Source organism: Macaca thibetana, chromosome 1, assembly GCF_024542745.1.
Source record: "Macaca thibetana thibetana isolate TM-01 chromosome 1, ASM2454274v1, whole genome shotgun sequence".
Taxonomy (NCBI): domain Eukaryota; kingdom Metazoa; phylum Chordata; class Mammalia; order Primates; family Cercopithecidae; genus Macaca; species Macaca thibetana.
Window position 1 is genome coordinate 220,085,327 of NC_065578.1, and position 25,265 is coordinate 220,110,591.

Here is a 25,265-nt window from a genome sequence, read left to right on the forward strand (position 1 = left end):
GAGAACCAAAGAACTGGAAAAACAGACATTCCAGCTCCTCCAAGTTCTCCCAATCGTCGGAACTGTGGAAATAGCCCACCAGGCTTTCTCCAGTCACGTGAGCCGGGAGCCACCGGGATCTCATTGGCCAAGGCTCCCAGAGGGCGGGAAGAGCGGGAAGAGCGGGAAGTGAGGACCAATGGAGCAGGCCAAAGCGACTGCAGAGGCCGGCGCATGCGCAGTGCCGTCCGGCCTAGCCCATCCGGACCGCCCGGCGTCAGGTACCTGTTCGCCAAGCCGCCCCGCCCCGAGGCCGCAGCTGCCGGTGCAGCGCCTCCCGCCGGCCCCCAGCGCCCGTGGAAAGGAGCGGACAGGCCAGAGGCTCCCTGGGCCGACAAGTCTCGGCTAGGCCGTGCTTACGAGTCCCAGGCGCCTCCAGAGGCCGAGTTCCCAGCGCGGCCCACCCAGCCTCCGGGGCGCTGTGAGGGGCGCTCGCACGCGGCGGCGGAAAGGCCACTGGCGTGGCGGGAGGCGGCCCGCGGCCTGGGCGTGTCCCCGGCGGGGAACGGAGCTCACTGGCTGCTCTCTTCCCGAGAGAGCGACGGGGCCGGCCGCAGCCCCAGCCATGCGCCCCTCGGCCGCAGGCGGGCTCCTCTTGGCCTGCAGCCTCGCTTTCCTGCCCTTCTTCACAGGTGAGCGGGTGGCTCGGGGTCCTCCCGCATTCCCGCAGCATCCCTCTCTGCGTTCCTGTATTCTCCACTCGTTTCCAGCCTGCATTCCCCTTTTCCTCCCTCATTCCTGCATTCCCAACTGCGTCCCCCAACATCGCCACTTTCTCCCCATCGTTCCCACCTGGGTTCCGCGTTCCCACATCCCTGCTCTAATTCCCACCCGCGTTTCCGAATCCCCGCCTGCTTTCTCTACCCCAGTCCGGCCTTGATTCCGGCATTTCTGCCTTCATTCTCGCATTCCCAGCCGCATTCCCCTTTGCATTCTGCAAACCTCCAGTCACCTTTCTTGGTTGGGCAGTGTACTCAGCACGGCACAAGGAAAGAGCAGGCACGGTTCCTGCCCTCACAGTGCTTAACAGTCTACAGAACAGTGCTGGGGACACAGTCCTGAGTGTTGCCTCCTGACCAGCCACTTACCGACTGCCTGGCCTCAGGAAAGCAGCTGAGCTTCTCTGTTCTTAGCTATCCTTATTAGAGCACTAAGAATATTGGTTCCTGCCTATTAGAGTTGTAAGGAATATGTGAGCTAGTAAAGGGCTGACACAATGCCTGGCATTTAATAAGCTCTCATTAAAGAGAGCTTTAATGTCTGTCTGTCTTTCTCCAGAGACCACTTCATGTTGGGAGAATGGAGGGGAGAGAAAGTATTCACCAGTGAAACGTGAATCATTAACCCTCATCCAAGTAGTTCTACTTCCCCGATTTCCCTGAAGGTTATAGGGTGTGAACAGCCTCTAACTGTCCCTGGTTGTTCACAGAAGAAAGATGTTCTGGGTCTGCTTATTGGGAAGAGTCATTCAGTTAGTGCCACATAATCATTTTAACATTTCTCCCATTGCTGCCGGGGATCCTGCATCCCCTCCCAAGCCAGCTTTTCACATCGTCTGGGTAGTGGACTAATTCGCGTTCAGCAGCACTGACTGTTCTGGCCACCTCCTTGCACCTTTCCTGGTTGCCTCAGCCTCTCAAAGTTCTCGTCTTTCCTTTGATGAGAAAGAGGAGGGCAGACTGAAAATAGACTCACCACCCACCTGTCCTTTCCCCCGCCCCATACTGGTGGACCAGCATCACAGTAAAAATAGCTATCACTTAGTAAGAATTCATTATGAGCCAACTTAGGACTTTTGATAAGATAAAAAAAGTTCAGCATAATTTTACGTAAAATTACAGTTTTTTCTTGATGTATTCTCTTCTCTTCTGCTTTCCACACCTAATAAAACATTACAGAAAGTCTTGTTTTATTTATTTTGAGAACAGGCCTTAGGTAAAATGTGGAAGTTTATCTTGGAGCTTCCAATCTTCAAGTTCTCTTCTCCTTTCCCCATCCTCTGTCTTCTCCACTCTATCCTGTCTTACCTCCTCTAGAGCCCAAAGCCAGCTCCACTGATTTTTCTCAATCAAAGCTCATTTTTCAAAAAAAGGATGGTAAAATCATCGTTCCTCTCACTATGAATAGCTAAGAACAGTGCTATTAACTTGCCTGGGATGCTCTGCATTTTAACAGAAATCAAAGTCCAAAACTTAAAAAAAAAAAAACAAAACCCATTTACTGGAATATCGGGCTTACGAGTGTTTGTGCATTTGGTTGAGAGGGCAGGAAGACCTATCAGTCTGCATATGGCACACACTCTAATAATTTTCCTCAAGTTCACATGCCATTGCCTTGGGAAATTAGGACCCCAGCCAGGCAACCCCAAGGGGCAGAGGGAGGCATGAGGGCAACTTTGAGGGGAGTGGGAGAAAGTGATACTTAATCTCATACTTAACCAGGTGACCACTTGTTTCCTCAAAAGTGCCCTCCTTTGCTCTGCTGATCAGAGATTGCTTAGTGGTTTGTAGTGGTTTGTAGTGAAGTTTGTTTGAATATAATATTTTCTGTAGCAAGCCATTTTTTTTCAGGAGGAAAAACAAATTTTAAAACTTTTTCATGTATTGTCCCATTTTTAAATTTACTTATATTTGTTTTTAATTGTATAACTGTAAAAATAAGTAATACATGCCTATGCCATTTATTATCCTACCCTCTTCAGCCCCCAACACAACTCCTATGAAGCAACCACAGTTATTCCTTTCTTGTTTACCTTTCCAGAAGTGGTCTGTTATTTACAAATATACCCAAATGCATCTTTTCTTTCCATTGGCAGCATTTTATACCAAATGCTCTACATCTTGTTTTTTTCCCTTAAAAGTACATCTTGAAGAACTTTTCATTTCATCCGAATATGGCCATATTCTGTCTATGGTAGTATTCATCTCTGTTTCATGGATATGACAGAATTCATCTAACCATGAAAATTTCAATCACTTCTGATCACTTCTTATCACAGAGGATGCTACAATGAATGACCTTGTACAAATGCATGTGGGAAAATACCTAGGCATTGCTGGATAAAAGAGCTTGTGCAAATTTTTCTCAAAAAAAGGATTACTAATTTACCCACCAGAAATAGATGAGAATACCTGTTGCCCCTCATTGCAATTTTTTAAATTTATTTTTCATTGTTTTGCTTGATGAACATTTCTTGTTTTTTTTTATTGTTTTGTTTTTTAATTTTCTTTTATTATTATACTTTAAGTTCCAGGGTACATGTGCACAACATACAGGTTTGTTACATATGTATACATGTGCCATGTTGGTGTGCTGCACCCATTAACTCGTCGTTTGCATTAGGTATATCTCCTAATGCTATCCCTCCCCCCTCCCCCTCCCCACCATAGGTCCCGGTGTGTGATGTTCCCCTTCCTGTGTCCAAGTGATCTCATTGTTCAATTCCCACCTATGAGTGAGAACATACGGTGTTTGGTTTTCTGTTCTTGCGATAGTTTGCTGAGAATGATGGTCTCCAGCTGCATCCATGTCCCTACAAAGGACACGAACTCATCCTTTTTTAATGGCTGCATAGTATTCCATGGTGTATATGTGCCACATTTTCTTAATCCATTCTGTCACTCATAGACATTTGGGTTGATTCCAAGTCTTTGCTATTGTGAATAGTGCCACAGTAAACATACGTGTGCATGTGTCTTTATAGCAGCATGATTTATAATCCTTTGGGTATATCCCCAGTAATGGGATGGCTGGGTCATATGGTATTTCTAGTTCTAGATCCTTGAGGAATCACCACACTGTTTTCCACAATGGTTGAACTAGTTGACAGTCCCACCAACAGTGTAAAAGTGTTCCTATTTCTCCACATCCTCTCCAGCACCTGTTGTTTCCTGATTTTTTAGTGATTGCCATTCTAACTGGTGTGAGATGGTATCTCATTGTGGTTTTGATTTGTATTTCTCTGATGGTGAGTGATGACGAGCATTTTTTCAAGTTTCTGTTGGGTATGAATGTCTTCTTTTGAGAAGTGTCTGTTCATATCCCTTGCCCACTTTTTGATGGGGTTGTTTGCTTTTTTCTTGTAAATTTGTTTGAGTTCTTTGTAGGTTCTGGATATTAGCCCTTTGTCGGATGAGTAGATTGCAAAAATATTCTCCCATTCTGTAGGTTGCCTATTCACTCTGATGGTAGTTTCTTTTGCTGTGCAGAAGCTCTTTAGTTTAATTAGATTCCATTTGTCAATTTTAGCTTTTGTTGCCATTGCTTTTGGTGTTTTAGACATGAAGTCTTTGCCCATGCCTATGTCCTGAATGGTATTACCTAGGTTTTCTTCTAGGGTTTTTATGGTTTTAGGTCTAACATTTAAGTCTCTAATCCATCTTGAATTAATTTTCGTATAAGGAGTAAGGAAAGGATCCAGTTTCAGCTTTCTACTTATGGCTAGCCAATTTTCCCAGCACCATTTATTAAATAGGGAATCATTTCCCCATTTCTTGTTTTTGTCAGGTTTGTCAAAGATCCGATGGCTGTAGATGTGTGGTATTATTTCTGAGGGCTGTGTTCTGTTCCATTGGTCTATATTTCTGTTTTGGTACCAGTACCATGCTGTTTTGGTTACTGTAGCCTTGTAGTATAGTTTGAAGTCAGGTAGTGTGATGCTTCCAGCGTTCTTCTTTTGGCTTAAGATTGTCTTGGCAATGTGGGGTCTTTTTTGGTTCCATATGAACTTTAAAGCAGTTTTATCCAATTCTCTGAAGAAAGTCATTAGTAGCTTAATGGGGGTGGCATTGAATCTATAAATTACCTTGGGCAGTATGGCCATTTTCACAATATTGATTCTTCCTATCCATGAGCATGGTATGTTCTTCCATTTGTTTGTGTCCTCTTTTATTTCACTGAGCACTGGTTTGTAGTTCTCCTTGAAGAGGTTCTTTACATCCCTTGTAAGTTGGATTCCTAGTTATTTTATTCTCTTTGAAGCTATTGTGAATGGGAGTTCATTCAGGATTTGGCTGTCTGTTTGTCTGTTACTGGTGTATAAGAATGCTTGTGATTCTGGCACATTGATTTTGTATCCTGAGACTTTGCTGATATTGCTTATCAGCTTAAGGAGATTTTGGGCTGAGACAATGGGGTTTTCTAAATATACAATCATGTCATCTGCAAACAGGGACAATTTTACTTCTTCTTTTCCTAACCGAATACCCTTTCTTTCTTTCTCTTGCCTGATTGCCCTAGCCAGAACTTCCAACACTATGTTGAATAGGAGTGGTGAGAGAGGGCATCCCTGTCTTGTGCCAGTTTTCAAAGGGAATGCTTCCAGTTTTTGCCCATTCAGTATGATATTGGCGGTGGGTTTGTCATAAATAGCTTTTATTAATTTGAGATACATTCCATCAATACTGAATTTATTGAGAGTTGTTAGCATGAAGGGCTGTTGAATTTTGTCAAAGGCCTTTTCTGCATCTATTGAGATAATCATGTAGTTTTTGTCTTTGCTTCTGTTTATATGCTGGTTTAGGTTTATTGGTTTGCCTATGTTGAACCAGCCTTGCATCCCAGGGATGAAGCCCACTTGATCATGGTGGATAAGCTTTTTGATGTGCTGCTGGATTCGTTTTGCCAGTATTTTATTGAGGATTTTTACATCGATGTTCATCAGGGATATTGGTCTAAAATTCTCTTTTTTTTTGTTGTGTCTCTGCCAGGCTTTGGTATCAGGATGATGTTGTCCTCATAAAATGAGTTAGGGAGGATTCTTTCTTTTTCTATTGATTGGAATAGTTTCAGAAGGAATGGTACCAGCTCCTCCTTGTACCTCTGGTAGAACTCGGCTGTGAATCCGTCTGGTCCTGAACCTTTTTTGGTTGGTAGGCTATTAATTATTGCCTCAATTTCAGAGCCTGCTATTGGTCTATTCAGGGATTCAACTTCTTCCTGGTTTAGTCTTGGGAGAGTGTGAGTGTCCAGGAAATTATCCATTTCTTCTAGGTTTTCTAGTTTATTTGCGTAGAGGTGTTTATAGTATTCTCTGATGGTAGTTTGTATTTCTGTGGGGTCAGTGGTGATATCCCCTTTATCATTTTTTATTGCATCTATTTGATTCTTCTCTCTTTTCTTCTTTCTTAGTCTTGCTAGCGGTCTATCAATTTTGTTGATCTTTTCAAAAAACCAGCTCCTGGATTCATTACTTTTTTGGAGGGTTTTTTGTGTCTCTATCTCCTTCAGTTCTGCTCTGATCTTAGTTATTTCTTGCCGTCTGCTAGCTTTTGAATGTGTTTGCTCTTGCTTCTCTAGTTCTTTTAATTGTAATGTTAGGGTGTCAATTTTAGATCTTTCCTGCTTTCTCTTGTGGGCATTTAGTGCTATAAATTTCCCTCTACACACTGCTTTAGATGTGTCCCAGAGATTCTGGTGTGTTATATCTTTGTTCTCATTGGTTTCAAAGAGCATCTTTTCTTCTGCCATCATTTCGTTATGTACACAGTAGTCATTCAGGAGCAGGTTGTTCAGTTTCCATGTAGTTGAGCAGTTTTAATTGAGTTTCTCAGTCCTGAGTTCTAGTTTGATTGTACTGTGGTCTGAGAGACAGTTTGTTAACATTTCTGTTCTTTTACATTTGCTGAGGAGTGCTTTACTTCCATCTATATGGTCAATTTTGGAATAAGTGCGATGTGGTGCTGAGAAGAATGTATATTCTGTTGATTTGGGGTGGAGAGTTCTATAGATGTCTATTAGGTCTGCTTGGTGCAGAGCTGAGTTCAATTCCTGGATATCCTTGTTAACTTTCTGTCTCGTTGATCTGTCTAATGTTGACAATGGGGTGTTAAAGTCTCCTGTTATTATTGTATGGGACTGTAAGTCTCTTTGTAAATCTCTGAGGACTTGCTTTATGAATCTGGGTGCTCCTGTATTGGGTGCATATATATTTAGGATAGTTAGCTCTTCCTGATGCATTGATCCTTTTACCATTATGTAATGGCCTTCTTTGTCTCTTTTGATCTTTGATGGTTTAAAGTCTGTTTTATCAGAGACTAGGATTGCAACCCCTGCTTTTTTTTTGTTTTCCGTTTGCTTGGTAGATCTTCCTCCATCCCTTTATTTAGAGCCTATGTGTGTCTCTGCATGTGAGATGGGTCTCCTGAATACAGTAAACTGATGGATCTTGACTCTTTATCCAATTTGCCAGTCTGTGTCTTTTAATTGGACCATTTACTTCATTTACATTTAAGATTAATATTATTATGTGTGAACTGGATCCTGTCATTATGATATTAGCTGGCTATTTTGCTCATTAGTTGATGCAGTTTCTTCCTAGCATCGATGGATTTTACCTTTTGGCATGTTTGTGCAATGGCTGGTACCTGTTGTTCCTTTCCATGTTTAGTGCTTCCTTCAGGATCTCTTGTAGGGCAGGCCTGATGGTGACAAAATCTCTAAGCATTTGCTTGTCTGTAAAGGATTTCATTTCTCTTTCACTTATGAAACTTAGTTTGGCTGGATATGAAATTCTGGGTTGAAAATTCTTTTCTTTAAGAATGTTGAATATTGGCCCCCAATCTCTTCTGGCTTGGAGAGTTTCTGCCAAGAGATCTGCTGTTACTCTGATGGGCTTCCCTTTGTGGGTAACCCGACCTTTCTCTCTGGCTGCCCTTAACATTTTTTCCTTCATTTCAACTTTGGTGAATCTGACAATTATGTGTCTTGGAGTTGCTCTTCTCGAGGAGTATCTTTGTGACGTTCTCTATATTTCCTGAATTTGAATGTTGGCCTGCCTTACTAGGTTGGGGAAGTTCTCCTGGATGATATCCTGCAGAGTGTTTTCCAGCTTGATTCCATTTTCCCCATCACTTTCAGGCACACCAATCAGACGTGGATTTGGTCTTTTCACATAATCCCATATTTCTTGGAGGCTTTGTTCTCTTCTTTTTACTCTTTTTTCTCTACATTTCCCTTCTCGTTTCATTTTATTCATTTGATCTTCAATCACTGATAATCTTTCTTCCAGTTGATTGAGTCGGTTACTGAAGCTTGTACATTTGTCACGTAGTTCTCATGTCATGGTTTTCATCTCTGTCAGTTCTTTTAAGGTCTTCTCTGCACTGATTATTCTAGTTATCCATTCATCCATTCTTTTTTCAAGGTTTCTAGTTTCTTTGCGCTGGTTACATAATTCCTCCTTTAGCTCTGAGAAGTTTGATCGACTGAAGCCTTCTTCTCTCAACTTGTCAAAGTCATTCTCCTTCCAGCTTTGTTCCATTGCTGGCGATGAGCTACGTTCCTTTGGAAGGGGAGATGCGCTCTGATTTTTTGAATTTCCAGCTTTTCTGCACTGCTTTTTCCCCATCTTTGTGGTTTTATCTGCCTTTGGTCTTTGATGATGGTGACGTACTGATGGGGTTTTGGTGTGGGTGTCCTTTCTGTGTGTTAGTTTTCCTTCTGACAGTCAGGACCCTCAGCTGCAGGTCTGTTGGAGTTTGCATGAGGTCCACTCCAGAGCCTATTTGCCTGGGTATCAGCAGCGGAGGTTGCAGAAGATAGAATATTGCTGAACAGTGAATGTTGCTGTCTGATTCTTGCTCTGGAGGCTTCGTCTCAGGGTGTACCCTGCCGTGTGAGGTGTGATGTGTCGGTCTGCACCTAGTGGGGGATGTCTCCCAGTTAGGCTACTCAGGGGTCAGGGACCCACTTGAGCAGGCAGTCTGTCTGTTCTCAGATCTCAACCTCCATGCTGGGACATCCACTGCTCTCTTCAAAGCTGTCAGATGGGACTTTTACATCTGCAGAGGTTTCTGCTGCTTTTTGTTTAGCTATGCCCTGTCCCCAGAGGTGGAGTCTACAGAGGCAGGCAGGCCTCCTTGAGCTGCAATGGGCTCCACCCAATTCGAGCTTCCCGGCGACTTTGTTTACCTACTTAAGCCTCAGCAATGGCTGGCGTACCTCCCCCAGCCTCGCTGCCGCCTTGCAGTTAGATCTCCGACTGCTGTGCTAGCAATGAAGGAGGCTCCATGGGCGTGGGACCCTCCAGGCCAGGTGTGCGATATAATCTCCTGGTCTGCCATTTGCTAAGACCCTTGGTAAAGTGCAGTATTAGGGTGGGAGTTACCTGATTTTCCAGATGTTGTGTGTCTCAATTTCCCTTGGCTAGGAAAAGGAATTCCCTTCCCCCTTGCGCTTCCCAGGTGAGGCGATGCCTCGCCCTGCTTCAGCTCTTGTTGGTCGAGCTGCACCCGCGGACCAGCATCAACTGTCCGACACGCCCCAGTGAGATGAACCCAGTACCTCAGTTGAAAATGCAGAAATTACCCGTCTTCGGTGTCGCTCACGCTGGGAGCTGGAGGCTGGAGCTGTTCCTATTCAGCTATCTTGGGCACCAACCCCCTCACTGCAATTTTAATTTGCATACATCATTACCTTCTGCACTATCAAAATGTCTATGCCTGTGTTGTCCGGTACAGTGGCCACGAGCCCTGTGCGGCTATCCAGCATTTGAAATGAGACTGGTGTGACTAAGAAACTGAATAATTATATTTTATTTTAATTAATTTTAAATAGATACATTGGACAGAGTAGCTTCAGAGCAGAGTAAGGTATGAAAGAGTTTGGAAAGTGTCAAAAGGGGATATGAGACGTATTGCTGAGAAATTATGAATTGGAAGGTCTCTTTATTAACGATTGGAATTTTTGTTATTTTGTTTTTTAATTTTTAAAATTACTTTTTAAAGTGATAAGTTTTTACTAATTAGTTTTGAATCTATGCTTTTTTTTTTTCTTGAGACAGAGTCTTGCTCTGTCACCCAGGCTGGTGTACAGTGACATAATCTCGGCTCACTGCAAGCTCCGCCTCCCAGGTTCACACCATTCTCCTGCCTCAGCCTCCCGAGTAGCTGGGACTACAGGCGCCCACCACCACGCCCAGCTAATTTTTTGTATTTTTAGTGGAGACAGGGTTTCACCATGTTAGCCATAATGGTCTCGATCTCCTGACCTCGTAATCCACCTGCCTTGGCCTCCCGAAATGCTGGAATTACAGGTGTGAGCCACTGTGCCGGGCCGAATCTATGCGTTTTTAAAATTACATTTGGATTGTGTTTCCTCAAACAAGACTCTCCAGAGAAAGCAAGCCTGGTTAGCCCTGGATATCTAATGGTTGTAGTGGGTGGAGAGGCATCTGGGCATATCTGGTCTCTGCTTCTCCTTCTCTCCATGGCAGCACTGGCTCCCAGGTCTCAGCACTGCCTTCCCAACCCCTTCTCCTACCCAGGGTGGAGGGCCGGCTGCCCTCACATCTGCAGGGCCCATGGTAATATGTCACAATATTTAAAAGAAATACAGTAAGCTAAAAATTAAAATAAAATAGTTTCCATCTTTTTACTTGTACAAATATGTCTTCAGAATGATCTAAAAGATTTGGAATGTTCGCAAGAGTTTCATGCCAGAGAATTGCAGCACTGAGAAATCTGGATCCTGGTCTCCAGCCCATCTCTTTTCCCCATTCCACATTCCCCTTCACTGTGAAGGCCATCGTGATCATGTGTGTGGACACGCCAATGCTGAATTTTAAACTCCCCACTCCCACCACCTCTGACAACTGCTTGGTTAGACCTCAGTCTGTTTGAACAAGAAATCCCAGGATTCTTGGTAGCCAGGCAAGGTGGGGAAAGGGCATACAGGACCCAGGTGGGCATGTCCCCTTGGTGTCACATACTACTCATCCCTTAGGGGTTAACAGAGGCAGAGGAGGCCCTGGTTTTGGGGAGGTGAACAAATCAAAACCACCTTTTGATAGCCTAAGAAGAATTCTTCAGGTAAATACTATGGCTTTTACTCCTTTTTTCCCCTTGCTCTTAATTTTCCACAGATTTCCACCTCTTTATTCATAGTCCCCTCCATTCTCTGCTCTGTGCCAGGACATCTTTCACTGGAACAGCCAAGCCCTCTTTTTGCCCATGACAGCAGGTGGCAGCAGGAACACTGGAATGGAAGCAGGGAATCAGTCGACCTATGTTCACTAGGACATTGTTATGGAGCCCCAGAGGCAGAGTGTGCAGGAGAAGCCAAGGCTCTTTCTTGTCAGTTTGGGCTCCTTCTTTGAGTATCCTGTGCATGCTGCCACCCGTGACCTTTACTTGTAAGACCACATTATTCTGTGTAAGTGTTTGGAAGTAGACCTTTTCCAGGCCTCCTCTCAAAAATGTCCCTTTTTCTGTGAGGCCTTTCCTGGCCGCCCCGTAAATTACATCCCTACCCTGCACATCCTGTCCTGTTTTGTCTCTCTCCGTAGTATTTATCGTCATCTGACATATCACATTTTTTTCTTCTTCATTTGTTTTTTTCTGCGTCCTCCATCTGAAAATGAGCTCCATAATGGCAGGGATTTTTATAATAACTCTAGTGTTGTTGGATGCATTTGAAAGTGTCACATGAGGAAGGCAGGGGTGAGGATTAGGGAAGGGTGAATGGGGTGGGTGGATCTAGTTCTAGTGGCCGTTCTATAAGAATGAGTACATTTACTTATCAATGGCAAATAACTAGCCTGTTTTCTATCTTTTTTTAACAGTTTCCTGGGAGATTATGATGAGTGACCTAGAGGAGAAGGATGTGGATGAATTCAGCTCCAGTGGCTTTAAGTGCCTGACATGCTTTGCAGTGCAGGGAAGGAAATGTGATCCAGAACTCAAATGGTGTGCGGCAGATAAAACAAAGTGTATTGAATTCTCTGGCATCATCAACACAGGTACTTTTCTCGGATGTACTGGTATTCTCTCCCAAGCTGATGGGGTCTGTGTTCCAAGGGTAAGGTAGAGGAGAAATCAGCTTTTGTCCAGATCTCTTAGAAATGAGGACACAGCAGTGGTCTGACTCTTAAGTATGTCCAACTGGCTTTCTCATATTCACTCATTTTTGAATTGATACGTGCATTCATTGACAGGCTCTCTGCTAGCTTGGAGGAGGAATCGCCATCTTCTGCAAATTTTGTTTAGGTTTAAAAAAAAAAGAAAAAACCCAGGGGCAATGTGTGCTTTTTTCCTCTCTGTTGTTGTTGTTGTTGTTGTTTTTTAAATTTTCAAAATAAAGGCTTTGGAGAGAAGCAATGACCAAGCTTAAACTTTCCTCGAAGAGATTGCAAATTATATTTTACTATGCTTGCTTTAAGAAAATACAATACAAAATTCTAAATTAATTGAAGACATTTAACTGAGAATTGAATTAGGAGTGATAGTGTGGAATAGCACGAAATGCAGTGGGCTGAGTTCCATGAGGGTTGGGTTGTTTCCGTAATTCCTCTTTACCTGCTCATATCCTCCTGCTGACTCTGGGGAGCTCCCCCTTCCTGAAGTTCATCTAAGTGAGGCAACTACAGAGGCTAACCATATTGGTTGGCCTCTTGGATTCTTATGTTTCTACTTTCTGTAATTTGCATAACAAAAGAGGGATGTATTTGCTTTAAAATAGCAATCTCTCGATTGCTGTTGACACCCCGGAAGAAATAAGATGAAATCATCAAGAGCATAGAATATGTGCCATGTGAAAGAATGTGTCTGAAGGTGCTTTGAAAGGCAGGGAACACAATCACAGTCATAGCTTTTTTATGTCTATTGCTAGTTCTTAAACGATAACTCTGACCAAGAATAAGAGATTAGATTTATGTTCCTAAATTTACAAAGAGTCTACGTAACTGAAACACAGACACGCCAACTACCCTGAGTATCAGTAGCATACAGAATACTCCTAACAAAGTCATTAGGAGTTCTTACTACTGTTGGCGTAAAGTGTCTATAAAAGCGTATGCTATCCCAAGTGGTAATATAAGTTGGAGAAAAGTTCATATAAAGTTTAGAAAATATGCCAATATGTGATTGACGTAGATTTTTAAAAGATTTAAGAATTTGGAAGTCCTGTGTTTGGAGGACACATTTCCAGCTCATTGCCTCTGCTACAGAGAGCCCTGTCAGGTGGATCACACCAGAGTGTGACTTGACTTATATCCTACTCCAGCCCAGTCTGTATGGGTAAAATGCTGAGTATAAGGAAGGAGGAGAGAGTGGACATCTCACTTACGGTTTCTTGCAGGTATTCGTGATGTAGCCGTTGAAATGAAGAGATGCATACAAGCAGACCTATGCAAAGAGACGATAACTTCTTATATGGGTTTTCCAATTGCTAACAAGAGTAGAAATTGCAAATCAGCCATCAGAAACGGGGCCAGAATCAGACCCCCATCTCCCATCTTCTTTGTTTTCTTCCTGGGGAGGGTACTTCATTGAGTTCTGGCAAGGGCCTAGCCACTTCCATTTATGAATTAAACCTGCATTTTTTTGTTTATGTATTCTTTCATGAGTGTTAATTTCTCCATAGTTACATTTAGTTGTTCGTTTATTTACTCATTCAGTGAGTTTACTTGTTGTGTATCCAGCCTTGCATAAAGTGGGTCAGGGTCGAAGCAAATCAGCTCTGGGTCTTGCCTTTAAGGTCCCAAAGCATTTAGAGAATGAGGACATGTGCAGTTCAAATGCTTAGAAAGCAATTTAAGAAGTACATAAAAGAGCAGAAGCGCTCTGCTTAAGGAGCCTGAGGGATTGGTTTGGTCATTGGGTAAAAGTAGAAGACTGTGGGTTTAAGGAAAGATTAGGATTTTAGATGGACTTTGAGGAGACCTTTACTATGTGGCAGCAGAAATACGGAGACATGGACACGGAGAGGTGGGCGGAGGCTAAGATGCAGTAGCTGAAATTAATGGTAGGAGGAGTGGGGGAGAGGAAAATGTCAGTAAATATATGGGCCTGGCTGGAAGCATCTTTCTGTGAGGGATGGAAAGTGCTGCCCTAGGTGAACAGGGTGGACTCACTGAGCTGAGGACAAGCCGGCTCTGTGATGGAAAACAGTTCCCTTCAATCCACCAGAGAGATGATCAAAAGCCAAGGTCCCTGGTTCTCACTGCTGACTACTGTTTGTTTGTTTGTTTGTTTGTTTGTTTGTTTGTTTTAAGACGGAGTCTCACTCCGTCGCCCAGGCTGGAGTGCAGTGGCGCAATCTCGGCTCACCGCAAGCTCTGCCTCCCAGGTCAAGCGATTCTCCTGCTTCAGCCTCCCAAGTAGCTGGAACTACAGGCACGTGCCACCACTCCCAGCTAATTTTTTGTGTTTTTATTAGAGATGGGGTTTCACCATGTTAGCCAGGATGGTCTTGATCTCCTGACCTCGTGATCCGCCCGCCTCGACCTCCCAAATTGCTGGGATTACAGGCGTGAGCCGCCGCGTCCGGTCCACGGCTGACTACTTATTACAGAATCATCCAGGAGCTTTAAATGAGAGTGCTCATCCCAGGCCCACTGCCAGAAATTCAGATTCAGCTGATCTGGGGTGAGCCTGGCCTTGCTCCCACATTTTTTGTCCTTTGTGTTGTTTTAAATGCCCCCTAACCAGGGTGATTTTAATTTTCAGCTACTTTTTTTTTTTTTTTTTTACTATTTTTTTAAATAACTGAAGTATGAGTAAAAGGCCATAATTTATTTTACCCAAAGTGAAAGACCTCCAGTTAAAGCCAACCGACTATAGCATGTAAAACAGAAGATTGTTTAAATGATATCAAATGTCAGTTGATATAAAGTTTGAAAAATTGCAAGTACTCTTCTTTAACTTTAGATTAGTTGTGTAATACAAGAACACTAACCAAATTAATGGCTTTTGTTCTCAAAGGACTTCCTAATTTATGGAGAAATGTCATCATGACCCCAAAAATCAAACTCATGGCATAAGTACATTTTAATCTTTTATATCTCTCAAAGAAAAAATTTCAGCTAAATGTGATTATATTTGTTTCTCTCATGACAACTTGTACTCCAGATATATGAAGTCAAATATCAGGATTTATTGGAATTTTAAAACAAGAGGCAAATGCTTTTATTCATAGCTTTGTTCTCCTGAAAATTTTTACTCTCAGTTTTCTCAAACAGACTCTATGAAAAGTGTCATGGATAGAGTTTTTTAAAATCCTTGAGTTTATATGTGTCAGTGCCTTAAATCGCCACCAGTTTGTGGAATAATTAGAAGACAATGAATTTAATGAACGTGTGTTCTTTGCCAATGCTCGTTGGATGAATCATGGAAAAGTTTTACAAAGATTTACTATACTATTAATTCCAATTCACGATTTTCTTCAAACAGAAGAAATACTTGCCAAACATTTAATAATCAAAGACCACAATAGGCAATGTAATTTATGTTTTTTCATTGATGTTACATTTCACACATGAGCTGAAATTTAGCCTCCAGTCAAAGGAAAAGCTTATTTGTAAACTTGGTAAAAAGATATGACAATTATATTGAAATGGAAACTTTTTACAAGACAAACAATAATGATTTCACACACTTTTAACTTTTTTTTTTTTTTTTGAGACAGAGTCTCTCTCTATCATCCAGGCTAGAGTTCAGTGGCACCATCTCAGCTCACTGCAACCTCTGCCTCATGAGTTCTAGCAATTCTCCTGCCTCAGCCTCCCAAGTAGCTGGGATTATAGGTGCCTGCCACCACATCCGGCTAATTTTTGTATTTTTTTAGTAGAGACAGGGTTTCACCGTTTTGGCCATGCTGGTCTTGAACTCCTGACCTCAAGTGATCCACCCACCTCAGTCTCCCCGAGGGCTGGGATTACAGGCGTGAGCCACCGCACACTCTTTTAACTTTTTAACATTCTAATAGGCAGAAGATTTTGATTGTCATCAACATTGTTATGTAAAGTGGCTGTAAAAACTATAAAAACATTAAAACATTCTGTTGGTGTTTATAAATTTAGAGTTGATTTTCAATTTTTGTGATAACTGTTTTATTATGTTCGTAATACTGAGTGGACACAGAGTTAATGAAGTTACTTAATTTGGATGAATTTAGTTTTGAAATTGATATGAAGTGAGAGTTCACTTTCCATGAAATCAGGAGAGTGATATCACCAAGATGACAGAGTAGGACATACCAGCCTTCATTCCCCTTGCTGCCCTGCACCGCCCAAAAAATAGGTATCCACAAATCAAAATGGCACTGACAGGTCTCAAAGACCCTGTGTTAGTCTGTTCTTGCATTGCTATAAAGAACTACCTGAGACTAATTTATAAAAAAGAAGTTTAATCGGCTCATGGTCCTGCAGGCTGTACAGGAAGCATGGCTGGGGGGCCTCAGGAAACTTTCAATCATGGTGGAAGGTGAAGGGGAAGCAGGCATGTCTTTCATGACTGGAGCAGGAGGAGGAGAGCAAATGGGAAGGTGCTACACATTTTTAAACAAGCAGATCTCATGAGAACTCAGCCACTATCATGAGAACAACAACAAGGGAGAAATCCACCCCTACAATCCAGTCACCTCACACCAGGCCCCTCCTCATACTGAAAAATACAATCATCCTTTCTCAACAGTCCCCCAAGTCTTAACTCATTTCAGGATTAACTCAAAAGTCCACAATCCAAAGTCTTATCTGAGACAAGAAATTTCCTTCCACCTATGAGCCTGTAATATCCAAAAACAATTAGTTACTTCCAAGATACAATGGGGTACAGGCATTAGCTAAAAACTCTCACTCCAAAAGGGAGAAATTGGCCAAAACAAAGGGACTACAGTCTACACAAGTGCTCCCTCACTGGTAATTAAGAAGAAATTCTATCTTTATTTATTGTCCCTTTTTTCTCACATTCCACATCAAGCCCATTAAAAAATCCTGTTGTATCTACTTTCAGAGTATCTTTAGAATTCTACTTTTTTTTTTTTTGCCTTTCCCACTGTCACCACCTCGATCCAAGCCTCATCTCTCACTGTAGTATTGCCATAGCCCTTCTGTTCTCCCAGCTTCCAGCCTTAGTCCCCTAGAGCCTACTCTCATCTCAGCAACCAGGGTCATGTCATGTAATGTACTTGCCTCTGCTCAAAATACAACCAGAGTCATGTCATATGACGTACTTGCCTCTGCTCAAAATCCTCCAGTGTCACCCACCTCACTCAGAGAAAATGCCAAAGCCAGAACAATGTGGGCCTGCTGTTCGTTTCCTAGTGTTCTGCTGCTTGCTCACCTTCTTGGTTATCCTCCTACTCATCTTCTTGTTCTTCTTCTTGCTCACCTCCTTGCTGTTCTGCATGCTTTCTGTTCTTGCTTACCCTCCTTTCTCACCTTATTTTCCTCCTTGCTCACCTCCTTGCTTACTCCCTTACTCTCCTTACTTATCTCCTTGCTTACCTCCTTACTTTCCTTGCACACCTCCTTGCTCACTCTTATTGCTTACCTCCTTGCGTGTTCTCCTGGATCACCTCCTTGCCTAACTCACTGTTCTTTTCCTTGCTCACCTTCCATTTTCACCTCCTTGTTCTCCTCCTTACTCACCTCCTTGCTTGTCTCCTTACTCTTTTGCTCACTCTTCTTTCTCTCCTCCTTGCTCACCTTCATCCTCTTCTTCTTGCTGTCCTCCATGCTCTCCTCCTTGCTTACTCTCTTTGCTCTTTTCCTTACTTGCCTCCCAGCTGTCCTCCTTGCTCACTACATTCCAGCCCCAGTTGATCTTTTTGTCATTCCTTGAGCAGCCACACTCCCACTCAAAGGCTTTGTACCGACTTGTTCCTCTTCCTGAATCGCTCTTCCCCTACATATCCATGAGATTTCTTCCTTTTCTCTCTCCTACCCCTTCTTCAGGCATTCACTAAAAAGTCACCCTTTCAGTGAGACCTTCCATGATCACTCTACTGAAAATATTAACTCCATCTTCCAACAGGCTTTCATATTTCCTTCCCTACTTTATGTTTTCTTCTTAGCATCACACAACCTAACATTATACTTATCTAATTTACCACCCATCTGCCCAACTGGAATGAAAGCTGTGCAAAGACAGGGATGTTCTTCTGCTTTGCTCACTGTCTTATCCCCAGCACTAGAATAGGACCCGCCATATAGCATGAGCTCAAGAATATTGGTTGCATTGATGGATGAATGCATGAAAAGGTGGATGGATGAATAAACAATGGAAACAAAAACTTGACTTAATTAGTAGCTACATCATGAATGAATGACCACAAGATGGAGACATTCATTAATAAAATCTTATCCCTCCGTTTTGTTGTTTATCTGCCTCTTCCCGCCTGTATTTGTGTGTCTTGTTTACCTCAGTTTACCTCAGTTTCCCTCTATCTGTTCATATCTGTCTGGGGCATGTGTGTGTCTTTTCTTCCCTTTTTTATTTTGCGTCATTTCTTGTAGACTTGGTTATATCATATTCTTTCTCTGTCCATGTAGTCTGCATTTGGCAATACAAAATAAAAGTTAGCACTTAAATTTATTTTGCCCAGGTTAAGGATGCGTCCAGGAGACAGGTCTGTACTTTTCTCCAAAGATGATTGTGACGGCTTCAATATTTAAAGGGGAAAAGACAGACACTGGGGAAAGTGGAAAAAAAATTTTAAAGTGTGGGTCAATAGGAGGCAGGCAGTGGCATGCTTCTGAGTCTTTGATAAACCCTTCACATGTGAGAAGTAGGTAGAGGAATAGTCACTTATGCATTCATCTGACTCAATCTGCATTTTTATATAATATAAAATAAACATAAGGCAGAATGTTGGGGGGATCAGACCCAACACCAGGTCATGGGGGTGACAAACTCTGGTCGAGTCAACGGATTGAGAAAAAGACAGTTTGAGAAGTAAAGTGGGACCAGGGGGCCATCGCGGTTGTGGAGGCTGTGAAGGCCCCAAGCTCCAGGAGCGCACGCTGTTTATTGGTAATCCAACAAAGATTGTGGAGGCTGTGAAGGCCCCAAGCTCCAGGAGCCCACGCTGTTTATTGGTAATCCAACAAAGATTGTGGAGGCTGTGAAGGCCCGAGCTCCAGGAGCACACGCTGTTTATTGGTAATCCAACGAAGATTGTGGAGGCTGTGAAGGCCCCGGGCTCCAGGAGCCCACGCTGTTTATTGGTAATCCAACAAAGATTGTGGAGGCTGTGAAGGCCCGAGCTCCAGGAGCCCACGCTGTTTATTGGTAATCCAACAAAGATTGTGGAGGCTGTGAAGGCCCGAGCTCCAGGAGCACACGCTGTTTATTGGTAATCCAACGAAGATTGTGGAGGCTGTGAAGGCCCCGGGCTCCAGGAGCCCACGCTGTTTATTGGTAATCCAACAAAGATTGTGGAGGCTGTGAAGGCCCCGGGCTCCAGGAGCCCACGCTGTTTATTGGTAATCCAACAAAGATTGTGGAGGCTGTGAAGGCCCCAGGCTCCAGGAGCGCACGCTGTTTATTGGTAATCCAACAAAGATTGTGGAGGCTGTGAAGGCCCCGGGCTCCAGGAGCCCATGCTGTTTATTGGTAATCCAACAAAGATGGTGGAGGCTGTGAAGGCCCCGGGCTCCAGGAGCCCATGCTGTTTATTGGTAATCCAACAAAGATTGTGGAGGCTGTGAAGGCCGAGCTCCAGGAGCGCACGCTGTTTATTGGTAATCCAACAAAGATTGTGGAGGCTGTGAAGGCCCCGGGCTCCAGGAGCCCATGCTGTTTATTGGTAATCCAACAAAGATGGTGGAGGCTGTGAAGGCCCGAGCTCCAGGAGCGCACGCTGTTTATTGGTAATCCAACAAAGAAACAGGTGGTGAGAATGTGGAGGTCGAAAGGGCGTGTTGCATCAAGCACATGATTCACGGCTGTGATGGTTTAGCATGTGCTCTGCTACTTGAGATAATGGAGAGCAGGTTCTTTTAACTCAAGATACAATCGATCCTGGGAGAGTAAGGAGCAAGGAGCCAGCAAGTCTAGACGCATTCCAGAGCCATGAGCCCTGGATTCTATCCAAGCCGTGAGGGATTTTATGCCCTGGGCTTAGATTATGGTGCATCAGGGCAGCCTTCCACCCTTTAGCACAGAGCTTGGTGTTCCAAAGACCTCAAGGGGTTTTAGATCCTGGATCCCGGACATGTTCCAAGGCTCTTTTATGTTATGCCAGATATGCAAGCCCTGCCTCAGCGTCTCCCAACACTCAGCTTTTCCCAACACAGAGGAAGAAATCTGATAGGCATTTGTCTCAGGTGAGCAGAGAAATGACTTTGAACTCTGCCCTTTGTCCCATACCTGTGAAGATATGCTGTCAATTTACATGGTCAGGGTGAAATTCTGCAGAACTATTTTAGGGTGAAGGAATTTCCTAATGTACAAATTGTGAAGGATTTATGTAGCTTTTTTTTTTTTTTTGATCTTTGAGGCTGTCTTATTTAGGAACAAAATGGGAAACAGATCTGCCTGATGTGATTCCCAGCTTGACGTTTCACTTTTGTTTAGAGCCTGGAGTCCTGAGATTTATTTTCCTTTCACAGTTCCCATGTCAAAGCTGGACATGGATGTTGGACATGGATTTGCTAGAGTGGAGGCAAGAGGCACAGATACCAAAGGACCTTTGGGGCTGAGTGTTGGGTGGGTCATCTACACAAATTTGAAAGGGGGCAGGCCTGAGGTTGGGAGAGCACCATGCTTTTGTCTTAGAGACCTGACCTCTGAGAAGGATCATCACTGACCCGAACTGGGGTCTGCCCACCCAGCTGGGAATGTGTATACCCACCAGATATACACATTGAGGTTTGCAGCAGTGAAAAGGAAGGCAGTTATTTGCAGAGCACCAAGCAAGGAGGACCAGGAAGCTAATGCTTAAATCCTGACCTCCCAGGTGGCTTGCAGGTAATGGTTTTTAAAAGCAGGGTAGACCAGCGCAGTGGCTCATGCCTGTAATCCCAGCACTTTGGGAGGCCAAGGTAGGCGGATCACCTGAGGCCAGGAGTTTGAGACCAGCCTGACCACCATGGAGAAACCCTGTCCCTACTAAAAATACAAAATCAGCTGGATGCGGTGGTGGCACCTGTAATCCCAGCTACTCAGGAGGCTGAGGCAGGAAATCACTTGAACCTGGGAGGCAGAGGTTGTGGTGAGCCAAGATCTCACCACTGCACTCCACCCTGGGCAACAAGAGTGAAACACCATCAAAAAAAAAAAAAAAAAAAAAAAAAAGCAGGGGTAAATTTCAGGAAAGCTACACACAAAGTTGTACATCAATCCTGGAAGTTACACATTGGTTCTGACCTAAACAGGTGGGATATCTTGAAGTGGAGCTTACAGGTCAGGGTAGATTCAAAGATTTTCTGATTTGCAATTGGTTAGAGAGCTTTGTTTAAAAAACAAAAAAGAATATTAGCAAAAAAGACTGTTAGCTCTGGCTTATGGGTATGACCTTCTCCAGGCCCCTCAGAAAGAAATTTCTAATGGCAATCAGAGTTCAGTCCTCAGTTCTCCCTTATCTGAGGTCTGTGTGTCCTCGGTTCCATTTTGTGGGGATACAGGTTTCTGAAAAATAGCTCAGGAACATATGTTATGATATTAGGTTTAATTTCTATAGGGAGCCAAACATCTTCTGGCTCTAGTTTCTTTGGCTGTTGTTTAAAACGACTATTACCTTCTTGCTTATCAAATCGTTCATTCACTTTTCTAAGCTAGCTAGGTGCCTGGAATTTTCCTTGAAGGTACTCGAGAATTTCTTTTATGTCCATGCCTGGGGGACTCACAGACCTCTAAGAGGGGTCCCTGCTCTGTCTCAGGATCCAAGAGCCACAGCAATGAAGAGCCAGAAATGAGCTGCGGTCATCAGCCTCTGTGTGTGGAAAGTGAAGAATAGCCTCTACCTGAGATTACGACAGGCACAATCGTTCCTCCCTTCATCAGTTTAAGCCCCTGAAGCACGCTGCATTATGTTCAGTTACCTAAAGCAATGGTCTACATTATATTTCATACTCTTTTCTGCAGGAGACAACAGAAGATTGGTTCTGCATTTTTGTCAAATTTCTTGTAGGGTCAAGTGCAGTGTGGCTCACACCTGTTACCCCAATGTGTTGGGAGGCTGAGCAGGAGGATCACTTGAGGCCAGGAGTTTGAGACCAGCCTGGGCAACATAGAGACACCCTGTCTCTACAAAAAAAAAAAAAAAAAAAATTTAAGATTAGTCAGGTATCATGGCATGTGCCTGAAATCCTAGCTACTTGGGAGCCTGAGACAGGAAGATCATTTGAGCCCAGGAATTCGAGTTTACAGTGAGCTATGATTGTACCACTGCACTCCAGCCTAAGCAACAGAGTGAGACCCTGTCTTTAAAAAAAAAAAAATCTGGTAGGACATCATCCATAATGTTCAGAGTTCCATATAAAAAGATTCCTATAATAAATCTCTCTCAAAGATTTGTTCTGTTGATGATCTAATGTGCTTTGTGTGTGCTAATTCCCTCTCAAAGACAGCCACAGCCATAAATGAGTTTTCTGGTACAGTGGCCCTCCCCTTCACCCATCCTATAACACAGCTTTGTAATATTTTCCTTAGCATGACAGTTCCAATAGTCCTCATTTATAGATACCTTTTGTTGACAAAAAAAAAAAAAAAAAGCATTTGAAGAGATTTTATTCCGAGTCAAATGTGAGGACCATGACTCATGATGCAATTTCAGGAGGTCCTGAGAACACGTGCCCAAGGTGTGTGGGTTACAACTTCATTTTACGTATTTTAAGGAGACCTAAGACATCAATCAATACATGTGATGTATACATTGATTCGGTCCTAAATGGTGGAATCAAAGATTTTCGGATTGGCAGTTGGTTGAAAGAGTTAGGTTATTAATCTAAAGACCTGGAATCAATAGAAAGACATGTCTAGGTTAACATAAGGGGTTGTGGAGACCAAGGTTCTCATTATGTACAGAAAGCCTCAAAGGTGGCTGCCCTTGGAGGCAAGAGGTGGCAAATGTTTCCTCTTCAGGCCATTAGAACCTGCCAGATACCCAGGCTCAGCAGAAGACCTGGAAAGGGAAAGGGATTCTCTAAAGAATGTAAATTTGCCCCACAAGAGATAACTTTGCAGGGACATTTCAAAATACATCAAAGAAATTTACTTTGGGGTAAAATGCTTCGATTTCCTTCAGGGCCTGCTATCTGTCATGTGATGCTATGCTGGAGACAGGTGGAAATTTGGTATCTTATTGCTACAGAGTCTGTTTTGTCAGTATTAAGATCTCTGTTTTAATGTTTTGTTGTTGTTGTTTGTTTTGAGACGGAGTCTTGCTTTGTCACCAGGCTGGAGTGTAGTGGCCCAATATCGGTTCACTGAAACCTCCGCCTCCCGGGTTCAAGCGGGAACCTGCCTCAGCCTCCTGAGTAGCTGGGATTACAGGCGTGCGTCTCCACACCCGGCCAATTTTTGTATTTTTAGTAGAGACAGGGTTTCTCCATGTTGGCCAGGCTGGTCTCAAACTCCTGACCTCAGGTGATCCACCTGCCTCAGCCTCCCAAAGTGCTGGGATTACAGGCGTGAACCACTGTGGCCAGCCATCTCTGTTTTAATGTTAATGCTGCTTAGCTGGGTCTGAATTCCAAAGACAGGAGAGTATAATGAGGCACGTCGTACACTCCCTTCTCATCCTGGCCTGAACTAGTTTTTCAGGTTTCTTTGGAATCCCCTTGGCCAAGAGGAGGGGTGTATTTAGTTGGTTGAGGGGGTTAGAATTTTATTTTTGGTTTACACTTTCATTGTAAGAATTGTAAAAAAAAAAAAAAAAAAAAAAAAAAAAAAAAATTTAAAAACTATTTATTTGTTTGCAAACAGATGGGTTTTGTGGTGGCTAAATACTATCTTCAAAATAAGTCCATATCCTTATCCCCAGAACCTTTGAATGTCATTTTATTTATTTGTTTATTTATTTATTTATTTATTTATTTATTTATCCTACTTATTTATTTAGTTTTGAGGTGGCGTCTCCCTCTGTCACCCAGGGTGGGGCAAGGCTGCGATCTCAGCTCTGGGTGCAACCTCTGCCTCCTGGGCTCAAGTGTCTTCCCACCTCAGCCTCCCAGGTAGCTGGGACAACAGGTGCATGCCACCACACCTGGCTAATTTTTGTGGGGTTTTTTGTTTTGTTTTGTTTTGTTGTAGAGACGGAGTCTCACCATGTTGCCCGGGCTGGTCTGAAACTCCTGGGCTAAAGTAATGTCCCCAACTCGACCTCCCAAAGTGCGGAGATGACAAGCTTGAGCCACTGCGCCCGGTCTGAGCATCACCCTGAGCGCCATTTTATATCGTAAAAGAGACTTTGCAGATGGATGAAGGACCTTGAGATGGGAAAATTTTCCCAGATGATCTGGGTGGGCCTAGTGTAATCACAGGAGTTCTCATGAGAGAGAGGAAGGAGGAGTTAGGGTCTTGTGAGTGGAGTGATGTACTTTGAAGACGGAGGAGGGAGGTACAAGCCGAGCAGTACAAGTGGCCACTAGAAGCTGAAAAACACAATGAAATGGATTTTCCCCTCAGAGTCTCCAGAGAAAACAGCCAGCTCAGTGCAATTCTTTTCAGACTCGAGCCTCCAGAACAAGGAATGACATTGTTTTCTAAGCCACTACTTTTGTGGTAATTTGTTATGGCAGCAATTGAAAACTGATACAGGTTATTTAAAAAATGAACAAAGAATTGTTACCAAGTCTAAATTTCTACAAGTAATAAACTGGGCAGCTTGATTATTTCACCTCCAGAGAGATTGGATTCAAATCTCAACTCCACTATTTACTAGTTGGACAAGTTAGTAACCTCTTTGTGCCTCAGTTTCCTCATCTATAAAATGGGAATAAAATAGTACAGTACTTCCATTATGGGGCTTTTGTGAGGATCAACTGAGTTAATACATGTAAAGCAGTTAGACCAGAGGCAGGTATGTAGTAATCCCTCAACAAATGTTAGAAAATGTTTGTCATTACTGAACTTCAACTTTCTTCTCGTGAGAAACAGAAGAAATTAATTCTTACTCATTGATAGGCAGAGTACTGCAAAGACCCATAGATCACCTCCCAGATCGACTCCGGACATGCAAAGCTGAACACAATGTGCAAATACTTGAAAGCTCCGTGTCTAAAACGCACATTCCTTGCTTTCTAATATTTCCATTGAAGAATAGCCTCACTGCCCCAAATGAGGTAAGACGGTTGGAATTTAGATGTTACCCTGAATCTGCCATTTCTGTTCTGGAAAAATCAGCAGAAGGAGTCAAAGCACTTCCCAGCAGGGGCGGCCATGCAGCCTTGATAACAGAGGCTAAAATAAGGTTCCCCTTTGATCCGGCTCAGAGCCCAAGGGAACTGGGTTTGTTCTGAACTGCTGACCAGTTTGAGCAAGCAGAAATCTTCACGTTCAGGCCAG

General features: G+C 43.3%; 1 protein-coding gene across 2 annotated transcripts; it reads left to right on the plus strand.

Moving 5' to 3' along the window:
* Window positions 1-232: 232 nt before the first annotated feature.
* Window positions 233-24,681, plus strand: LOC126943615 (uncharacterized). 2 transcript variants are annotated; one of them, XM_050772555.1, is made up of 3 exons: window positions 233-671; window positions 11,600-11,776; window positions 24,012-24,681. In XM_050772555.1, exons 1-3 carry the CDS (start codon window positions 605-607, stop codon window positions 24,059-24,061), a joined length of 294 nt encoding a protein of 97 aa, XP_050628512.1. In that variant the 5' UTR covers window positions 233-604; the 3' UTR covers window positions 24,062-24,681. The 2 variants fall into 2 exon arrangements, with proteins under 2 accessions (XP_050628512.1, XP_050628503.1); XM_050772546.1 differs by lacking the exon at window positions 24,012-24,681 and adding an exon at window positions 13,114-13,365.
* Window positions 24,682-25,265: the final 584 nt, after the last annotated feature.

Coding starts and splice junctions, on each gene's coding strand:
- LOC126943615 (XM_050772546.1), top strand. CDS start 605: ATGCGCCCCTCGGCCGCAGGCGGGCTCCTCTTGGCCTGCAGCCTCGCT. Junction 672..11,599: donor TTTCCTGCCCTTCTTCACAG/GTGAGCGGGTGG, acceptor TTTTTTTAACAG/TTTCCTGGGAGATTATGATG. Junction 11,777..13,113: donor CTCTGGCATCATCAACACAG/GTACTTTTCTCG, acceptor GGTTTCTTGCAG/GTATTCGTGATGTAGCCGTT.